Raw genomic sequence first — 16,477 nt, 5'->3', positions numbered from 1 at the left:
GGCTATCAGTTAATAAAGTAGATTCAGCAACTAATGATAGTAACTATGAAGTCTCCATACAGTGATAGTGTAGTGACACCCGAGTGTGCCAGTGCTAAAACTCTACACCGGGCTGACAAGCTGCTCCTGTTTCCACAGGCGCTATAGTGGAGTGATGGTTGTGTGATGCCTTATGTCAAGATGTATGTTTGCATTTGAACCAACAGGCAAACAAGACCTATTTGTCCACGCAAGCGCAACGCCGTTGGTCGCTAAGGCCGTTTCCATGGCACAAAGATGGCACATCGTGCGGTGATTTCGATTCCAAACAGCGGCGCTGAATCATTACAGAATGACAATGACAGGCTGCTTCCATGATGGCATTGCAGTGCCATACTGGGTGCGTCTCTAAGCTGTCGCTGTATGGACACTTAGTATATAATAAAATAGAGGTAACAGACTACATTGGCAGCAATAAAACTAAATACAGTTCTATTGTCAAAAGCCAAGATAAACATAAGGTGATTTTAGCGACAGCAATGCTAACATCTCCGTGACTTCATCAGGACCAGCAAAGCTGAATTAATGATGTAGCAGTTTTAGCAATGGCTAAACGAAAGTCATGGTGTTCTTAGAAGCGGCTAAATAAAGGATATGATGATCTTAGCAACAGCTAAACAACGGTCATAGTGACCTTAGCAACAGCCAAACTCAGGTCATGGTGCCCTTAGCAACGGATAAACTACAGATATGGTACTCTTAGAAACAAGCAAACTAATGATATGGGGACCTTACCAAAAGAGTGAAAGAGTTTTTCATACAAATTGAGGAAAATAAAAGTATGTTGCTCCGTTAGGCCCATTGTATTTCACCCACAGCAGACTGACGGTAGGCCTGTCTACTGTGTCAGTATATTGGAAAGTGTTAGGTAGTATACTGTAGGTGTATCAAGCTACAGTCAAGCTGCGACCAAGCAGCATATTACAGACATCATCTAGTACTAATTTTCACTGGATAGTTTTACCAGTGTCACGTTTTGATTGCTTAAAACCACTAACATAGCTTCATGCTTGTTCATAGATATTCAACAGAAACATGCTTGTCTATATATACTGCTTGTTCATAGATATTCAACAGAAACATGGTTGTCTATATATACTGCTTGTTCATAGATATTCAACAGAAACATGCTTGTCTATATATACTGCTTGTTCATAGATATTCAACAGAAACATGCTTGTCTATATATACTGCTACACTAAAAATGTTCTTTTCCTTCCTAGGCTTGAATCAAACATATCGTAAAACCTCTAATTAACCGCCATGGCGCTCGATTTTCCAACCCTTTTTTAATAGTGACAGTCAAATAGAGATGGCGTTCAGTTAGGGGTTTTACAGTATTATATGTTCTTATAATAACATTTGCTCTAATATGTGACGGTTTGAATAAGAAAAAAATATATCAAAGTGGATTAACTTAATATATTATGATTTGAATGTACTACACGTACAGTTTTCATGTAGTATATATGTTGTAACACATGTGAAATGTGATTTAGCACTTATCATGTCATGTTACAGAGCTGTTTTAGAGCTGTTGACAAAATGAATCCATTAAATCAATTTTTATAGGACTTGTACATAGTCTCTACTCTTAATGTAGGTTGTGTCGCAGTTGCAATCTTATGACACTGTATCCAAACCTGTGGGCTTTTTCTGGTATCCATATGTCACAAGTGGAGAGGATACAAAGAAATTGCTGGACAATTCGGGGCTTTTAGCTTTGACTTCTGCAAAGGTGTATGAAGCAGGTAAGCTGTAAGACCTATTCAATAGACTGATTCCACTGAGCATAAAGTTTTTATTTTGCAAATAAAACATATGTACTATGTCTTCTTTCTTCACTCTGATGTCTATTGATGTGTGTGATGCTTTCTCTACAGTACATCTCAACATCATCCATTGTAATAAATCCTATTTTGTCCTTGACTGTCTGTTAGTCTGCGTAAACGCGATGCGTTTCCACATTTTTGTTCCAATTTCATCCAAATTTCACAAGCATATGTTCCATGCTTTCTGCCAGGTTTGTAAAACTACAGTGAAACTCGGATAACTCAAACTTCAAGGGACCGAGCAAAAGTGTTCGAATTATCAGAGTGTTCAAGTTATCAGAGCACTGTCACAAGTCCATGTATTTACTTATTTATTAGTAGATACATGAACATATACAAACTATAATATAAATCAAAAGTACAAATGGCTTGTTTCAAATTAAATGCTTCTAATGTAAAGTTTAAAACGTTTTTTATCAAAAAGTATAGAGATTTTTCTATCACTTGAGATTGGTTTGTTGTTTGAGGTGATGTTATTGCCAGGACATTTTTTAGATTGACATTGGCAAAACTTGATCGTTGCTGAAATGCTCAAAAGAAAAGACATCTTTTTCTTTTGAGCGTTTTACCCACGATCAATTTTGCCGATTTTTCTTGAAGTTTATCCAAAGATTACCTTACTTTACCTGGCATTCATTAAGAGCAACACTCCGAGGCAGTTCAATTAAAAGTTTTACGAAGTTTAACGGTACATTGTATATCACTAACGTTTTTTGAATGGATACTTATTGAATGTACACACGTATTCTGTGTTTAGGTCAAACGATGAATAGTTTTTTTTAGCTAAGACAACGTACATGTATACGTTTAATTACAATTTTTAAGACGTTTTAAACATTCAACATTCCGACGTTGATTCAACTCGGAATCCACGTCGGAAAACTATTCATCACGGGCTAGCCGGGTCACGCACTCAAGGATTTTCGCCACGCAAATACAAAACAAAAACAACATGCTGTTTTTGTTTTGTATGTGCGTGGCGAAAATCCTTGCGCCTGTGACCCGGCTAGCCCGTGCTATTCATCGTATAGTAGTACGTATAAATCAAATTTCACCAAACCTTTAGAACAGTCGTTGACAAAAATATTTTGCCGATGGAGGTAGTAACGGTGCTTATGAATTACGAAAAGTTGAGTTTACCTCTATGGCTTGAAATAAAGTGATTTTCTAAAGCGATAGCAACTGTTTCGGTAGCCGTTGGGCAAAAAACAGTTCGAATTAACAGTGTTGAGTTCGAGTTACATAGAGCCATTTATCATTGCGTGGGAACGGACCAAGCAAATCCAGTCGAGTTAACCATGTGTTCGCTATATCCGAGGGCGAGTTATCCATGTTTCACTGTATTTTTATTTTAAAACTTACTGCTAGTTACTATCTGAAGTCAAACCTCAACTTCCGATCACCTCAACATTTACATTTTCAACGTATCACTTTCAGAGTTTGTTAAAACACTGTAATCTTGTAAATGAAAGTGAAGAAGCTTGTGAAAATAAAAATAAATTTTTGAAAAAGTATAAAAATATTTTCAAATATAAGCTAAACTATATAAGAATTAAGCTAAACTATATAAGAATTACCTAGTTTACATCTAAGCCAGTTACACTGCATATCTGTGTTGCTACCTGCATCTCTGAACCTCCGCATTGCTCAGCGCTTTCAGTTTTCTGTCTACCATAAAGTAACAATAAAATTTTTATTTAATATTACTGCTTTATTCATTCATTCTTTTTAAAATTTAATTTAGTTTTTTGTATTTAGGTTTTCATAGAATTTTATGGAAGCCATGTGGTTTAATGCAATGTGTAATCAAGTACGTTAAGAAGTAAAATGAGAAAGTAGTGAAAAAGAGCGAGAAAGTAAAAGGAGCTGAAAATCAAAAACCAATAGTAACTACTCTTGGTTTTTGATTGATTTTTCTGCTATAGCACATAGCTGTGTAGTTAGTTGTGCTTGACATGCGGGAAAGTCTGTAACATGCCATACCCTTTTTGTATACACTTACTTTTAGAACATACTATCTTGACAAATAGGAGTAGTGAAGAGAGATTTTGCTTATAGGATCTTGAACTACCACTCATACTTTGTGTTGTATTTCTGTCAAGGTCATATGTTGTTATACTAATTTAGTAACATTTGATTTAGCCATATATTGCAATTCACCCTTTCTTATATGGTTAAATTGAATGTAATGCATTGTCCATTGGGTAAAGATAAATGTAATGCTTGGTCTAATGTGATTAGATAGGTATAATGCTTGGTCTAATCCATTTGGATAAGTCTAATGCTTGGTCTAATGTGATTGGATAAGTCTAACGCTTGGTCTAATATGATTGGATAGGTATAATGCTTGGTTTAATCCGTTTAGATAAGTCTAATGCTTGGTCTAATGTGATTGGATGTCTAACGCTTGGTCTAATCTGATTGGATAAGTCTAATGCTTGATCTAATGTGATTGGATAAATCGAATGCTTGGTTTAATGTGATTTGACAGCTGGTTGCAAAACCACTGGTCTGCAAAAGCTTCATGTACATTAGTTTGGACGTAAATAATCTAGAGATGTAACATGAGGCAAAAAATATAGGTAACACAGTAGCTCATGAGGAAAGTATTTTTTAGGACTGGTTAACAAAACTGTCTAATCAAGTTATAAACCAGGTTTTACATTGCTCATGCACTACCGAAAAACTCGCAAATTTTGTGTATTGACAGTATTCTCAACTTTCACACGTATAGCCGGTGATTCACACACCTTGATCATTGGGTGCAGGGGAAAAAGCAAGAGCAATATCATGCTTTTAGACACTTGGTTGCAGTCTGGCGTTGCATTAGACAACTGTACTAAATAAATCTGCAGAGTTGTCTTCTCAAATTTTTTTTTATTTTTATTCCAATTTTTCGCATTTATTTGTCTCAAATCATTTTTAATTTTTCTAAACACGTGGTTACAGTCTGACGTTGTATTGGATGACTATACAAAATACACCTGTTAGAGTTGAGTTGTGAACTTCTCAAAATTTCAGAACCAACTGGTGGATTTGGAGATATATGGCGAATACGCCCATTAGTTCACTTAAATGGATTCGCTAACGAGGCATTTGCAAAGAGTGCTCTGGCTCCTAAGATAATTGAGAAACAACGTCCTCCTCCAACTGGAGCTGCCCCTTCAAAAACAACAAATTCTGAAAGTGTATCTGTTCGCAAGGTGTTTCCAGAGAGCTGGCTTTGGTCTAATGTGACATCTGTGTGAGTTGAAAAATTGTATTAATTCAAATAAGCAGCATTAATTTAACTCAATCATTTATATAAGCTTTCTGATTAAAGGAAATAAGATTGAGAAGGCAAGTATAAACTGGATTAAACATGTATGTAAGAGATATTATAGTGAAGGGAAGATAGTTTGGAGAAAATAAAGAAGGACAAAAAAGAAAAGATGGAGAGAGAGAGAGAGAGAGAAAAGAGGGAGTGTATTAGAGGAACCTGGGAGAGGAGGTAGTTTATTGGATGAGATAGAGTGGCGGAGTGAGGAGGAATAATAAGATTATGTTAAGGGACAGAGGTTAAAGGAAAGATTATGTTAAGGGACATACGTGAAAGGAAAGATTATGTTAAGGGGCAGAGGTGAAAGAAAAGATTATGTTAAGGGACAGAGGTGAAAGGAAAGATTATGTTAAGGGGCAGAGGTGAAAGGAAAGATTATGTTAAGGGACAGAGGTGAAAGGAAAGATTATGTTAAGGGACAGAGGTGAAAGGAAAGATTATGTTAAGGGACAGAGGTGAAAGGAAAGATTATGTTAAGGGACAGAGGTTAAAGGAAAGATTATGTTAAGGGACAGAGGTGAAAGGAAAGATTATGTTAAGGGACAGAGGTGAAAGGAAAGATTATGTTAAGGGGCAGAGGTGAAAGGAAAGATTATGTTAAGGGACAGAGGTGAAAGGAAAGATTATGTTAAGGGGCAGAGGTGAAAGAAAAGATTATGTTAAGGGACAGAGGTGAAAGGAAAGATTATGTTAAGGGGCAGAGGTGAAAGAAAAGATTATGTTAAGGGACAGAGGTGAAAGGAAAGATTATGTTAAGGGACAGAGGTTAAAGAAAAGATTATGTTAAGGGGCAGAGGTGAAAGAAAAGATTATGTTAAGGGACAGAGGTGAAAGGAAAGATTATGTTAAGGGACAGAGGTGAAAGGAAAGATTATGTTAAGGGGCAGAGGTGAAAGAAAAGATTATGTTAAGGGACAGAGGTGAAAGGAAAGATTATGTTAAGGGACAGAGGTAAAAGAAAAAAAGAAAGGGAGGGAATATAATAAGAAATGAAAAAAACTAAACAAAACTAAAATGGTATCTGTTGTGGTAGAGCAGTAAGATGAGTGAGAGACGAAGGAAAGCTCTAGAAGAAAAGCATGGGCGCTACAGTGAAAATTCTGTGTATAATAAAGGGGTACTGTTCATGTTCACCATACTCTATGATAGTTAAAACACACTGGACCAGAGTCAGACTTTCAGAACAATGGCTGCTACTGTTGGCTATTACTGGATACCGACAGAAACCAGAAGGCAGTTGTTTCCATACAATCTATGATTAGCAAGACATCCTTGGAGCTTGCATCGATTCCATCAACTTTTAGGAGACACGAAAACCGTACTTTGTGCACAATTTACAGATATTTTGGATATACCTGGGCAAAATAATGGTACATACACCGAAAATAATAAACAATTCTTTGATTGCTATAAAATTTGAAATAATTCCTCCTTAGTTGAAAGACACCTCAGGTATCAAACAAAAAACCAAAAAAAACTATTCTTTTAGTGTTTATGAATTGTGGTTGTCAAGGCCAGTTTTCTGAAACAGTCCAAAGGTTTGAGCTGATGCAAAAGCACTAGTAATGGCACAACTTGAGGAAGCTAATCTGTTTCCTGTCATTGAGGCTTACAGCGGATTGAAATCACTGGATATACAGACGAAACCCACATTTCGTGGTGAGTGAAGGAATGCCTCTGGCCAGAGATGTTGAAGCAATTGCATATCTCGAAAACAGCTAACACAAAGTGACGTAATCGCCGAGGCCTCGGTAGACACAATTTGGTGCCACGTAAATAGTCATGGCCATCAAAAGTGATTGGTATTAGGCTAGATCTTTTAGAAAATCGGTTTAACAGAACTTGTGGATAGTAAACACAGTTGTCAAGTGCCAGGACTGCTTGTTGGCTGCATAAGTTTGGCAAGTAGTTGTCAGTAACCTGAACGGAATTCCATCTTCTGCAAATGAAATTGACTGTTTTACTTAATTTCTTGTAATTTTCTTAAATATACATTCAGCTGGCGGTATCTTGACGATGGCCAGAATTTAACGAGAATTTTTTTTCATCGGAACATTCTTGTTACATTCGGACCAAGGTTTGTAATTTTTGGAATAACTAGTTAAAGCTCGTTATAAATTTTGCTTCAAAACAAAAAACTTAAAATACCTTCATATAATCTACCGGAGCAATTCTACTGACTGATGGTGAAAACTAGTTGGGCTTTGCTAAACAGCCACCAACTAGCTAAATGTTGCTAGCTACCACTCCAGATTCTTGCGCACTGTGCATGACATCAAAGAAAAATAGTAATTTTCTTTAATAACAAACTAGCCAAATGCCCAGCATTGTAAGGATAATAAAATAATTATACGATGCATTTGAGTAACTTATCTCGTAAGCTAGTAGGTTAAATCTTTACTAAAATATAGCCATGTTTGAAACCGGCTTAATAATTTTTACGTTGCGCATAACTAGGTAAAGATGAACTTACACAAAGATTTTATCAGAAAGTATCGATAGTTTTTATCATCTGGCAATTGTTTTTGATGTTTGAGGTGATCTGATGGCCAGGATGTTTCAAGATTCAACTTTACAAAACTTGATCACGATTAAAATGCTCAGATCAATCGAGAGTATGATTATAACGTCTATAATTGCAAAGAGACTGGCAGAACAGAGACGCGTAAGCGCTTCAACTTGAACCCAATAGCTGATTTTAACTATCGATGATAACAACTAGTGATGTCATTTTGCACGTAGTTTTCTTGCGAGCGTTTTAAACCTGATCAGATTTCATCAATTTTATTTTTGAAACATCCTGGCATTCAGATCATTTCAAACAACAAAAAACAATAATAAATGATAGAAAAATACTGATACTTTCTGATGAAATCTACAAAAAAAGGTTTTTAGATTCAACTTTAATAACCCCAAGCGCTTTAAGTGTGAGTATTTTAACTGATGTGATGAATATTTTCACTATTATTGGTCGCCACCATCAGCTGAACGCCTAGCCAAATGGGTGAGCTTGCCGCCTCCAGAACTGGAGGTTCTGAGATCTAAACCTTTCTTTGATGGTCGAACCAACACAAAAAATTCCACCGAATAAAATACAAACATTGAAAGTTATATATATAGATGTAGCTACCTGTATCAGTCAAGCTCTGTGTTTTTAGTCACTAAAACTGATTTCACTAGTAGGTCCAATTGTAATGTCTGTTTACAAGATGTTTAGACCAAGGTCTATAATATGTTTGTATTGCTACTAATTCGGCTTACAGAAGTCGAAACATTTGAGGAGTTCGGTAATGCTGGTTTTTATTGATATAAACATGATACAGCAGCAGTACACTTAGTGTTAGTAACAAGACGCATAAGCACAGTTGAGTAAGACAAACAGATCTCTGGCTGTTGAGAAGGTGCCAAGTTATGCAAATACATTTGTATTTTGCTGCCCAGAGTGGGGATAATCTGTTGAGTATTTGCTTGAGCGGTTTATAATTTGAGGTTTTAATATTTTCGATTTTAGCACCAGATTATGATTATCGTGACTATTGGAGGGTACCTGCGATGATTGATGGGCTTAGGCCTCCAATAGCTCCAATGGACGCAATAAGACCCAACAATCCTCCTCCTACCGATGCTGCTCCTCCCACCGGGGCTGCTCCACCCCGTGCTGGAAATCCTGAAATTGTCCGAAAAGTTTTTCCTGAAAGCTGGCTTTGGTCTAATGTAACATCTGTGTAAGTAATAAACTGGGAATTAAAAAATTAAAAGGACAGGAGAGCAAAAAGAATGACAAGGGGAGGTATAAATAAAAATGAAAAAAATAAAAACTAGAGGATGCACCATAGAAGAGATATGGGAGGATGCACGAAAGAATGGAGAAAAAAATGCAATTACTGTAGATTGGAATAAAAAAAAGAGGGAGAGGTGGGAACATCCTAAAGGAAGAAAAAGAAAATAGAAAAAGGGTGCATGATGAAATGGGAAGAAAAGTACGGAGCATATTAGAGTGAGATTGAAAGTATTGAGTGTTATGGATGAGAGATGTCGTCTACAGCAGCTTGATTTTAGTACTTAATAGTATACTACAACAACTCACTGTTAGTACTTACTAGTATACCACACTAACTCACTGTTAGTACTTACTATTATACTACAATAACTCACTGTTAGTACTTACTATTATACTACACTAACTCTCTGTAAGTACTCACTAGTATACTATACTAGCTCACCGTTAGTACTTACTGGTATAGAACACTAGCTCACTGTCAGTACTTCCTAGTATAGTACAATAGCTCACTGTTAGTACTCGCTAGTATGGTACACTGGCTTACTGTTAGTACTTACTTGTATACCACACTAGCGCAGTGTTAGTACTTATTAGTATACTACACTAGCTCAGTGTTAGTACCTATTAGTATACTACACTAGCTCACTGTTAGTACTTACTAGTATGCTATACTAGCTCACCGTTAGTACTTACAGGTATAGTACACTAGCTCACAGTCAGTACTTCCTAGTATAGTACAATAGCTCACTGTTAGTACTTGCTAGTATAGTACACTGACTTACTGTTAGTACTTACTGGTATACCACACTAGCTCAGTGTTAGTACTTACTAGTATACTACACTAGCTCACTGTTAGTACTTACTAGTATGCTATACTAGCTCACCGTTAATACATACAGGTATAGTACACTAGCTCACTGTCAGTACTTCCTAGTATAGTACAATAGCTCACTGTTAGTACTTACTAGTATACTACATTAGCTCAGTGTTAGTACTCACTAGTATACTACAATAGCTCAGTATTAGTACTTATTTTCCAACTTTTTCTTTTCTGCCATTATAATGGATATTTCACCTTATCATCATATTAATGTCTTAATAATTTATTAATCTGATTGATATGAAAACAATCGTTGCATATATTTTTGAAGATTTTTTAAACAACCATTTATTTATTATTAGAAATGGTCAGGTGGTGGTAACTACTACAGTCCCTGACACTATCACTTCGTGGGTAGCAAGCGCCTTTGCTGTATCCGATATAGCTGGTCTCGGGGTCTCTCCAGAAACTGCTAAGGTATGTACATATTCCCCATTTAACATTATGCAGCATTGTTCTCTTTAGGGCTATCTACGCACAAGCGGAAGGTTTCTATTTATGTTTCAGATGAGAGTCTTTAGACCTTTCTTTGTTTCTCTCAATCTACCATATTCAGTGGTTAGAGGTGAGCAGCTCGTTCTTCAAGCCATAGTTTTCAACTACCTGGACAGGGATGCAAATGTTACAGTCACACTTCCAGAGTCTGATGAGTACAGGTCTATTGTAATTGACGTCTCCGGTTCCACAAGAAATGTCAAGCGACAGGAAGCTGTCACAGTTTTGGTCAGGCACAATTATTGTTTCACTGTAGTCTCTTTAGCTGTTTGCACTGAATGAATCCGGAATAACGTCTAGCTGACGTTTGTCACTTTCTAGCATGCGTTTTCACTCAGCCACAATGCAAACCCAAGATATGCAAACCCAAGATTGTGCTAAAGTTTGACATGTAGAAGTCATGTTTAGAAGAGCATTTAGAACCTAATTTATAAATTCTAAGCAGTTTTTTGTTGTTACTTTGACTGGCATAACATGATAAACCTTCTAGACTGTAAGACTCTACTACACTTTGCTGTTAACGAGTCCTACTTCCTTTTTCTTCAGTAATTGTAGCTGTTGTAACTACTTATACAGGCTTAGAGAGATCATTCTGGCTCTGGTATATTGTAGGCAGTGGCTAACCGTGGCACCACCATCTCCTTCCCTATAGTACCCGTAACAATTGGTTCAATGAAGGTCAAGGTCACCGCCACCACCCCTGGAGCTGCTGACGCTGTTCAGAGAGTTCTGCTAGTTGAGGTCTGTTATGGGTAATATCTCTCAATAAACTTCTCATGTCATATAGGTCATATGATTGTCATTCCTGTGTCTGGACTAACTGCAGGCTGAGGGAGTGCAGAAGGAATACAACCAAGCTGTACTCATTAATCTGAGCAACAGCTCTCTCTTCACAGAAACTCTGGCTATAGATTTACCTTCTAACGTTGTCAGCGATTCAGTACGGGTAGAGTTTTCTCTCATTGGTAAGCGTTCATTATATTAAAGAACTTGAATTTAATTGAATAGGAGTTGCATTCTCTACACAAAATAGTGCTATTCATTCCAGATAGTTGCTGTATGATGTAGGGGATGTCATGGGACCCGCTTTGACTGGACTCGATAAGCTTATCAGGATGCCTTATGGCTGTGGAGAACAAAATATGCTCAACTTTGCTCCCACAATTTTTGTTACTGAGTATCTCATGCAGACCAATCAACTCACAGCTGAAACTAAGGCTAAGAGTTTGGGATTCATGGAGAAAGGTCTGTAGTGTTTATGTGAGAGGAGTTTAGAAACTTAGGCTATTGTCTCTGTGCTATAACAGCTATTGGTTTACATACATCATTACTATACAGTCATTGGTTAGAGGCATTTCATCCTAACACAAGATAAAGAGTGTTAGAGAAATAATATTTATCTATATATTACAAGACATGATATAACCCACCTGCACTGTTTCGTCACTATTAGATATATAAGGTGTCACACCTAGATTTTCATTTTCTGTGCGCCTTTTTAAAACAAGGAGCCAACTCATAGCTGTACTGTCTTGTCACTATTAGGTATATAAGATGTCACACACGTCTTTACTTGCTGTGCGTCTGTTCTAAAAATAACTCTTGGTCCCTGACTGAAAATATGTGAGGATACTGATAAATAAAATTCAACTGCAGGTTATCAGAGAGAACTGACCTATCAGAGAGAGGACGGTTCATTCAGCGCATTTGGGCAAAGTGACCCTTCTGGAAGCATGTGGCTAACAGCTTTTGTAGTCAAGTCATTCCAACAAGCGAAAAGCTTTATTTTTGTGGACGAGGAGATAATTTCAAAAGCGGTTGGCTGGATAATCAGGAGGCAAAATTCTGATGGGAGTTTCCCAGAACCTGGTCGCATCATCCACAAGGGAATGACGGTGTGTTTGTATAACTTTTTACTGGTATTGGTAGTCATAAAAAATAATCTAATAGGATTGCGGATTGTAGTAATAGACATAAACTGAAACATACGATGGTAGATGTAGTATGTTAGTATCACTAAATAGAAATGTAGCACAAATGTAGAAACAAACAAGTTTGGGATTAAGGAAATAGAATTGTTTACTCTCATCATGATACCATTGACATACATAACCATAATTCCTAATATTTGATTCTAATAACAGGGTGGTGGAGCCAGTAGCGATGTAACGTTGACAGCGTTTGTCTTAATTGCCATATCAGACATTCCACAAACCTCTTCAGTCGCGTCAGCAAATCTTGCAAGAGCTCAGAAGAATGCGCAGGTTTATTTGGATAGCCACGTTTCCGCTCTCTCTGATCCCTACAGTCTCGCACTGATTTCCTATGCTCTTTTCAAGGCTGGCAGCTCCAATGTGGACAGAGCTTTTCTTCCTCTTGAAATGCTGGCCAAACATGAAGGTATGAGGATAATAATTTTTATATAGAACCAAGGGTAATACTAGGGCTAGAACTAGGGCTAAGATAAGATCTTCAGCTACAAAAGAAAATTAAAACTAATCTTTATATCAATTTTACATTTAATTATTTAATCATTGTAATATAATTTATGGAAAATAATTTATTAGTTTGATTATAGTCTGGTCAGCCATTTTGGTAAGTATATTATCTTTACTATAGTAAGAGCTATATTCATCTGTCAGTCCGTCGCTATGGTTGCGGGTTGAGAAAAATGATTGCCTCATTCAGGATTTGAACCTGCAGCATTCACGCGCAGCCAACTGGACTAACCATTCACCTTCCACGTTGCTCAAATTACTGTGCACTTATTTTCTGTGTTTTATTAGCATCACTAGCATACCTGACAATCTCTTGCAGCACATCGGACTACCGGGGTACTAGTTCATTAATAATAAAACTAGCAAAATATAATACATAATACAATAATATATATAAAAAATAATATAGCAAATATTTAGCTTCAAAAAGGTTCACACTAAATAGAGTTGTCTTATCGCACTTCTTACTTCTTTCTACATCTACTACTCTCTGCATTGATCTATGATTGTTTTAAGAACTCAGTGTATATTAGGTGGAATGCAATACTGGCACCAGCCCCAACCTACTCCTGCAACCAACAGCAAAGCATGGAGGGCTCCACACCAGCAGGGTCGAGCTATTGACATAGAGCTGGCTGGTTATGTACTGCAGCTGGTCACAGAGAGATCTGGTGTCACAGAAGCGATGCCTATCCTTAAATGGATTTCATCTCAGAGAAACAGCAATGGTGGCTTCTCATCAACTCAGGTTTGAGTCACTAATCCTATTTTTTCACTCCTTTTCAAAATATGCCTAGCAACTACACACTAAAGCTATGCGTTTGTGCGTGTCGAGGTCTGATGTGAATACATCTATGAACTACTCTACATGAGCTAATATCATGCCTTTTCTACTGTTTCTAGGATACAGTTGTGGCATTACAAGCACTCGCTAAATATGCCAAAATAGCATTTGGATCAAATAATATGACTGTGGATGTTGCAGCAGCAGGACAAACCAATTCCTATAGCATCAGCTCTTCCAATGCTCTTTTGTTGCAAAGTCGGGTGGTTAGTAGTCCTTCCTACATTCTTGAGACAACCCTCAGCCAGTGTATTCAATGCTCATCAGGTATCACATATTATGGATCTGACATGTTTCTAGTTGGATGCTGATACCAAGTCTGTGAGCATATCAGCCAGTGGCTCTGGAGTAGCCTTAGCTCAAGTTTCTGTCAGTTACAATGTGGAGGCATACGAACAAGAGCCCGCATTTGACACCGTAGCCACTATAATCAGTGAGTCAGACAATAGGATTACAGTGAGAGTCTGTACCAGGTTAGTTATGACTAATGTAATATTCTGGTTGGAGCTTTACATCTTTGCAGCAGTTTTCATAGTGAGGAAATGTACATATACAGATATCTCTGTAAAGGAATATTATACTAGTTTAAATTCCATACAGTCAGTGCCATATAAGACTGCTGAGGTGACAAGAGATGTGTGTGGTTACTAGGTGGTTGCTGGGTGGTACAACAGGCATGGCTGTTAAAGAGATCGGTATACCGAGTGGTTTCACGGCTGACATTGAGGCACTTGAGATGGAACGCTACGACGGAGTGAAGAGAATTGAAGAGGGTGACAGAAAGGTTATTCTTTATTTTGATGAGGTAAGAGCACCTGTTGGACTTTCACTGTTGTTAGACTATCTTTCTAGCGAGTCTGTGGTTGTTTATTGGTTGTAAACTTCAGATGTCCATATATGGTAACTGTTTAAGATGTATTCTGTTTACTGAAGGCAGTTCATAAGTATGTTTATGGTATTTTAACATACTACTTATAAATTACGAACTTTTCTAAAGAAGAACGCTCACAAATTAACAATCACTTGCAAACTTTGGAAAAACGCTCATAATCACTTGCAACCTTTTAAATTGCTCAAAAAAACAACAGTTGTGGCCAATTATAGACATCTAAATATATATTATTTAGTTTCCCTGTTATTACAGCTTACAAGCGAGGAGAAGTGTGTAGAGGTCAATGCTGACAGAACAGGATTAGTAGCTAAAGCTAGGCCAGTTGCTGTAAAGGTCTATGATTATTACGAGCCTGAGAACCAGCAGACCATCTTCTACTCGAGCTCCCGTCTCGGTAACGTCAACATTTGTGATGTATGTGGAGATAACTGCGAAGGATGTTTCTCTTACTGGAAAAGAAAGTGAAGACTGAACTTGCTAAAACATAAAACACAAAACTAAACATAATTTACAAATAGTAGCTATGTAGATCTTCTGTTTTTATATAATCTCTAGTAAATACAATTTCTTGCAATCCATTTTGCACATTTCGAACTTTGCATTACAAGCTTCTCTAATGTTCAGCTTCGATGTTGAACTGCCATTTTGGAAGCATTTATGTTACGACTTCCTGTACACTATCAAAGAATTTGCATATGCAGTCAAAAATGGGTACTTTTATAAAAAAGGAGGCGTAAGCAGAAGAGAGGTATTATACTGAATGTCAAGAGCTTCACTCTAAGCTAATGACTACATACCCTTTAGACATGGGGTACAGTGTGAAATGTGTAGAAACAGGAAACAAATGGAGGTTCTAGAAGAGAGAAGTAGCCGAATGATTGGAGTTGCACGGGTATCAAAAAACTGCTTATAAACAGTGGCAGGTAATGTAGTTACCTTCCACTTGCCATTAGCCTGGCACAATGCCAATGGCTAATTTGAGTGAACTAGTATCGATACTGCTAAACTTATTAATAAGAGCTGTGAGAGCTTTAGTGACGTTGCGTAACGCAGAGCGCTATGCAAATTTTAACCCGTGGAACGACTTTATCGCCCAATGAACCCATTGTATCTCACATAGCTTAATTAGTTAGGCTATATAGCCAAGTGAAAGTGAGTTTCCGAGATCAAATATTTTGCGATGCATATTTTGTCATTGCTCGATACTAATAGCTCTAGCTGGACAGGCTGAACGACAGACGACCCACAAACTGAGATATATGCATATAGATTTCGTTCTGCCATTCAGCCAAATTATCCTTCAAAGGGACATTTTGGCTGAGGAGTCTGTCTGTGCACCTCACCCGCCTAGCAGATAATAGGCAAAAACTCTCAAGAGCAAGTCTTTGCTCAGTTTCTCTCTCTTACAGCAGTCTACATGGTTGTGGCTTGATTGTGAAATTTGCCATTTATTCTATAGAGCTGCACTATACTATTGAAGCAATTTTTGCCGGACCAAATTCACTCTTGACGGAAGGTGCAGTACAGCGGTTGTACTTTACTGGTGCAGTAGCTGACCGATAGGTTTGTTTGTTCTCTAGATGCTTCCACGGCTCATCACTTAGCACAGCGCCTTTTCAGATCTTGTTTTTTTTATTTCGTAAGGTTTTCCAGTTCACCCTATTTGTATAGGGCTTGACACTTTAGTCAACATCAACCAGACGTATATACAGGTGGTACTGGATTACAGGTATTACTGGTAGCAGAGTCAGTCTGACCAGTTCTGCAAGTGTCAGATAACTTCCATCTGGTTCAAGTTTTACTATTTGCAATCATTGTAGGTGATCATCTCGATTGTTAATCTTTTTTAAAAAGCACTTTTATATTTTATACGTTTACTGAGTACTCAAACACTATT

General features: G+C 37.3%; 1 protein-coding gene across 1 annotated transcript in view; it reads left to right on the top strand.

The window, feature by feature from the left end:
- Positions 1-15,159, top strand: part of LOC137406844 (CD109 antigen-like) — a 36,221-nt gene extending 21,062 nt beyond the window's left edge. The window contains exons 16-29 of the mRNA XM_068093454.1: positions 1,643-1,790; positions 4,893-5,115; positions 10,154-10,268; positions 10,359-10,574; positions 10,959-11,087; positions 11,173-11,311; positions 11,415-11,591; positions 12,003-12,241; positions 12,491-12,746; positions 13,378-13,592; positions 13,748-13,894; positions 13,989-14,161; positions 14,340-14,493; positions 14,833-15,159. Of these exons, the coding sequence (XP_067949555.1) occupies positions 1,643-1,790; positions 4,893-5,115; positions 10,154-10,268; positions 10,359-10,574; positions 10,959-11,087; positions 11,173-11,311; positions 11,415-11,591; positions 12,003-12,241; positions 12,491-12,746; positions 13,378-13,592; positions 13,748-13,894; positions 13,989-14,161; positions 14,340-14,493; positions 14,833-15,045 (2,544 nt within the window). The 3' untranslated portion in view covers positions 15,046-15,159. The remainder of the gene's footprint in view (positions 1-1,642; positions 1,791-4,892; positions 5,116-10,153; positions 10,269-10,358; positions 10,575-10,958; positions 11,088-11,172; positions 11,312-11,414; positions 11,592-12,002; positions 12,242-12,490; positions 12,747-13,377; positions 13,593-13,747; positions 13,895-13,988; positions 14,162-14,339; positions 14,494-14,832) is intronic.
- The last annotated feature ends 1,318 nt before the right edge of the window (positions 15,160-16,477 follow it).

Source organism: Watersipora subatra, chromosome 10 (genome assembly GCF_963576615.1).
Source record: "Watersipora subatra chromosome 10, tzWatSuba1.1, whole genome shotgun sequence".
NCBI classification, from domain to species: Eukaryota; Metazoa; Bryozoa; class Gymnolaemata; order Cheilostomatida; family Watersiporidae; genus Watersipora; species Watersipora subatra.
This window is presented reverse-complemented; position numbering and strand designations above follow the sequence as displayed.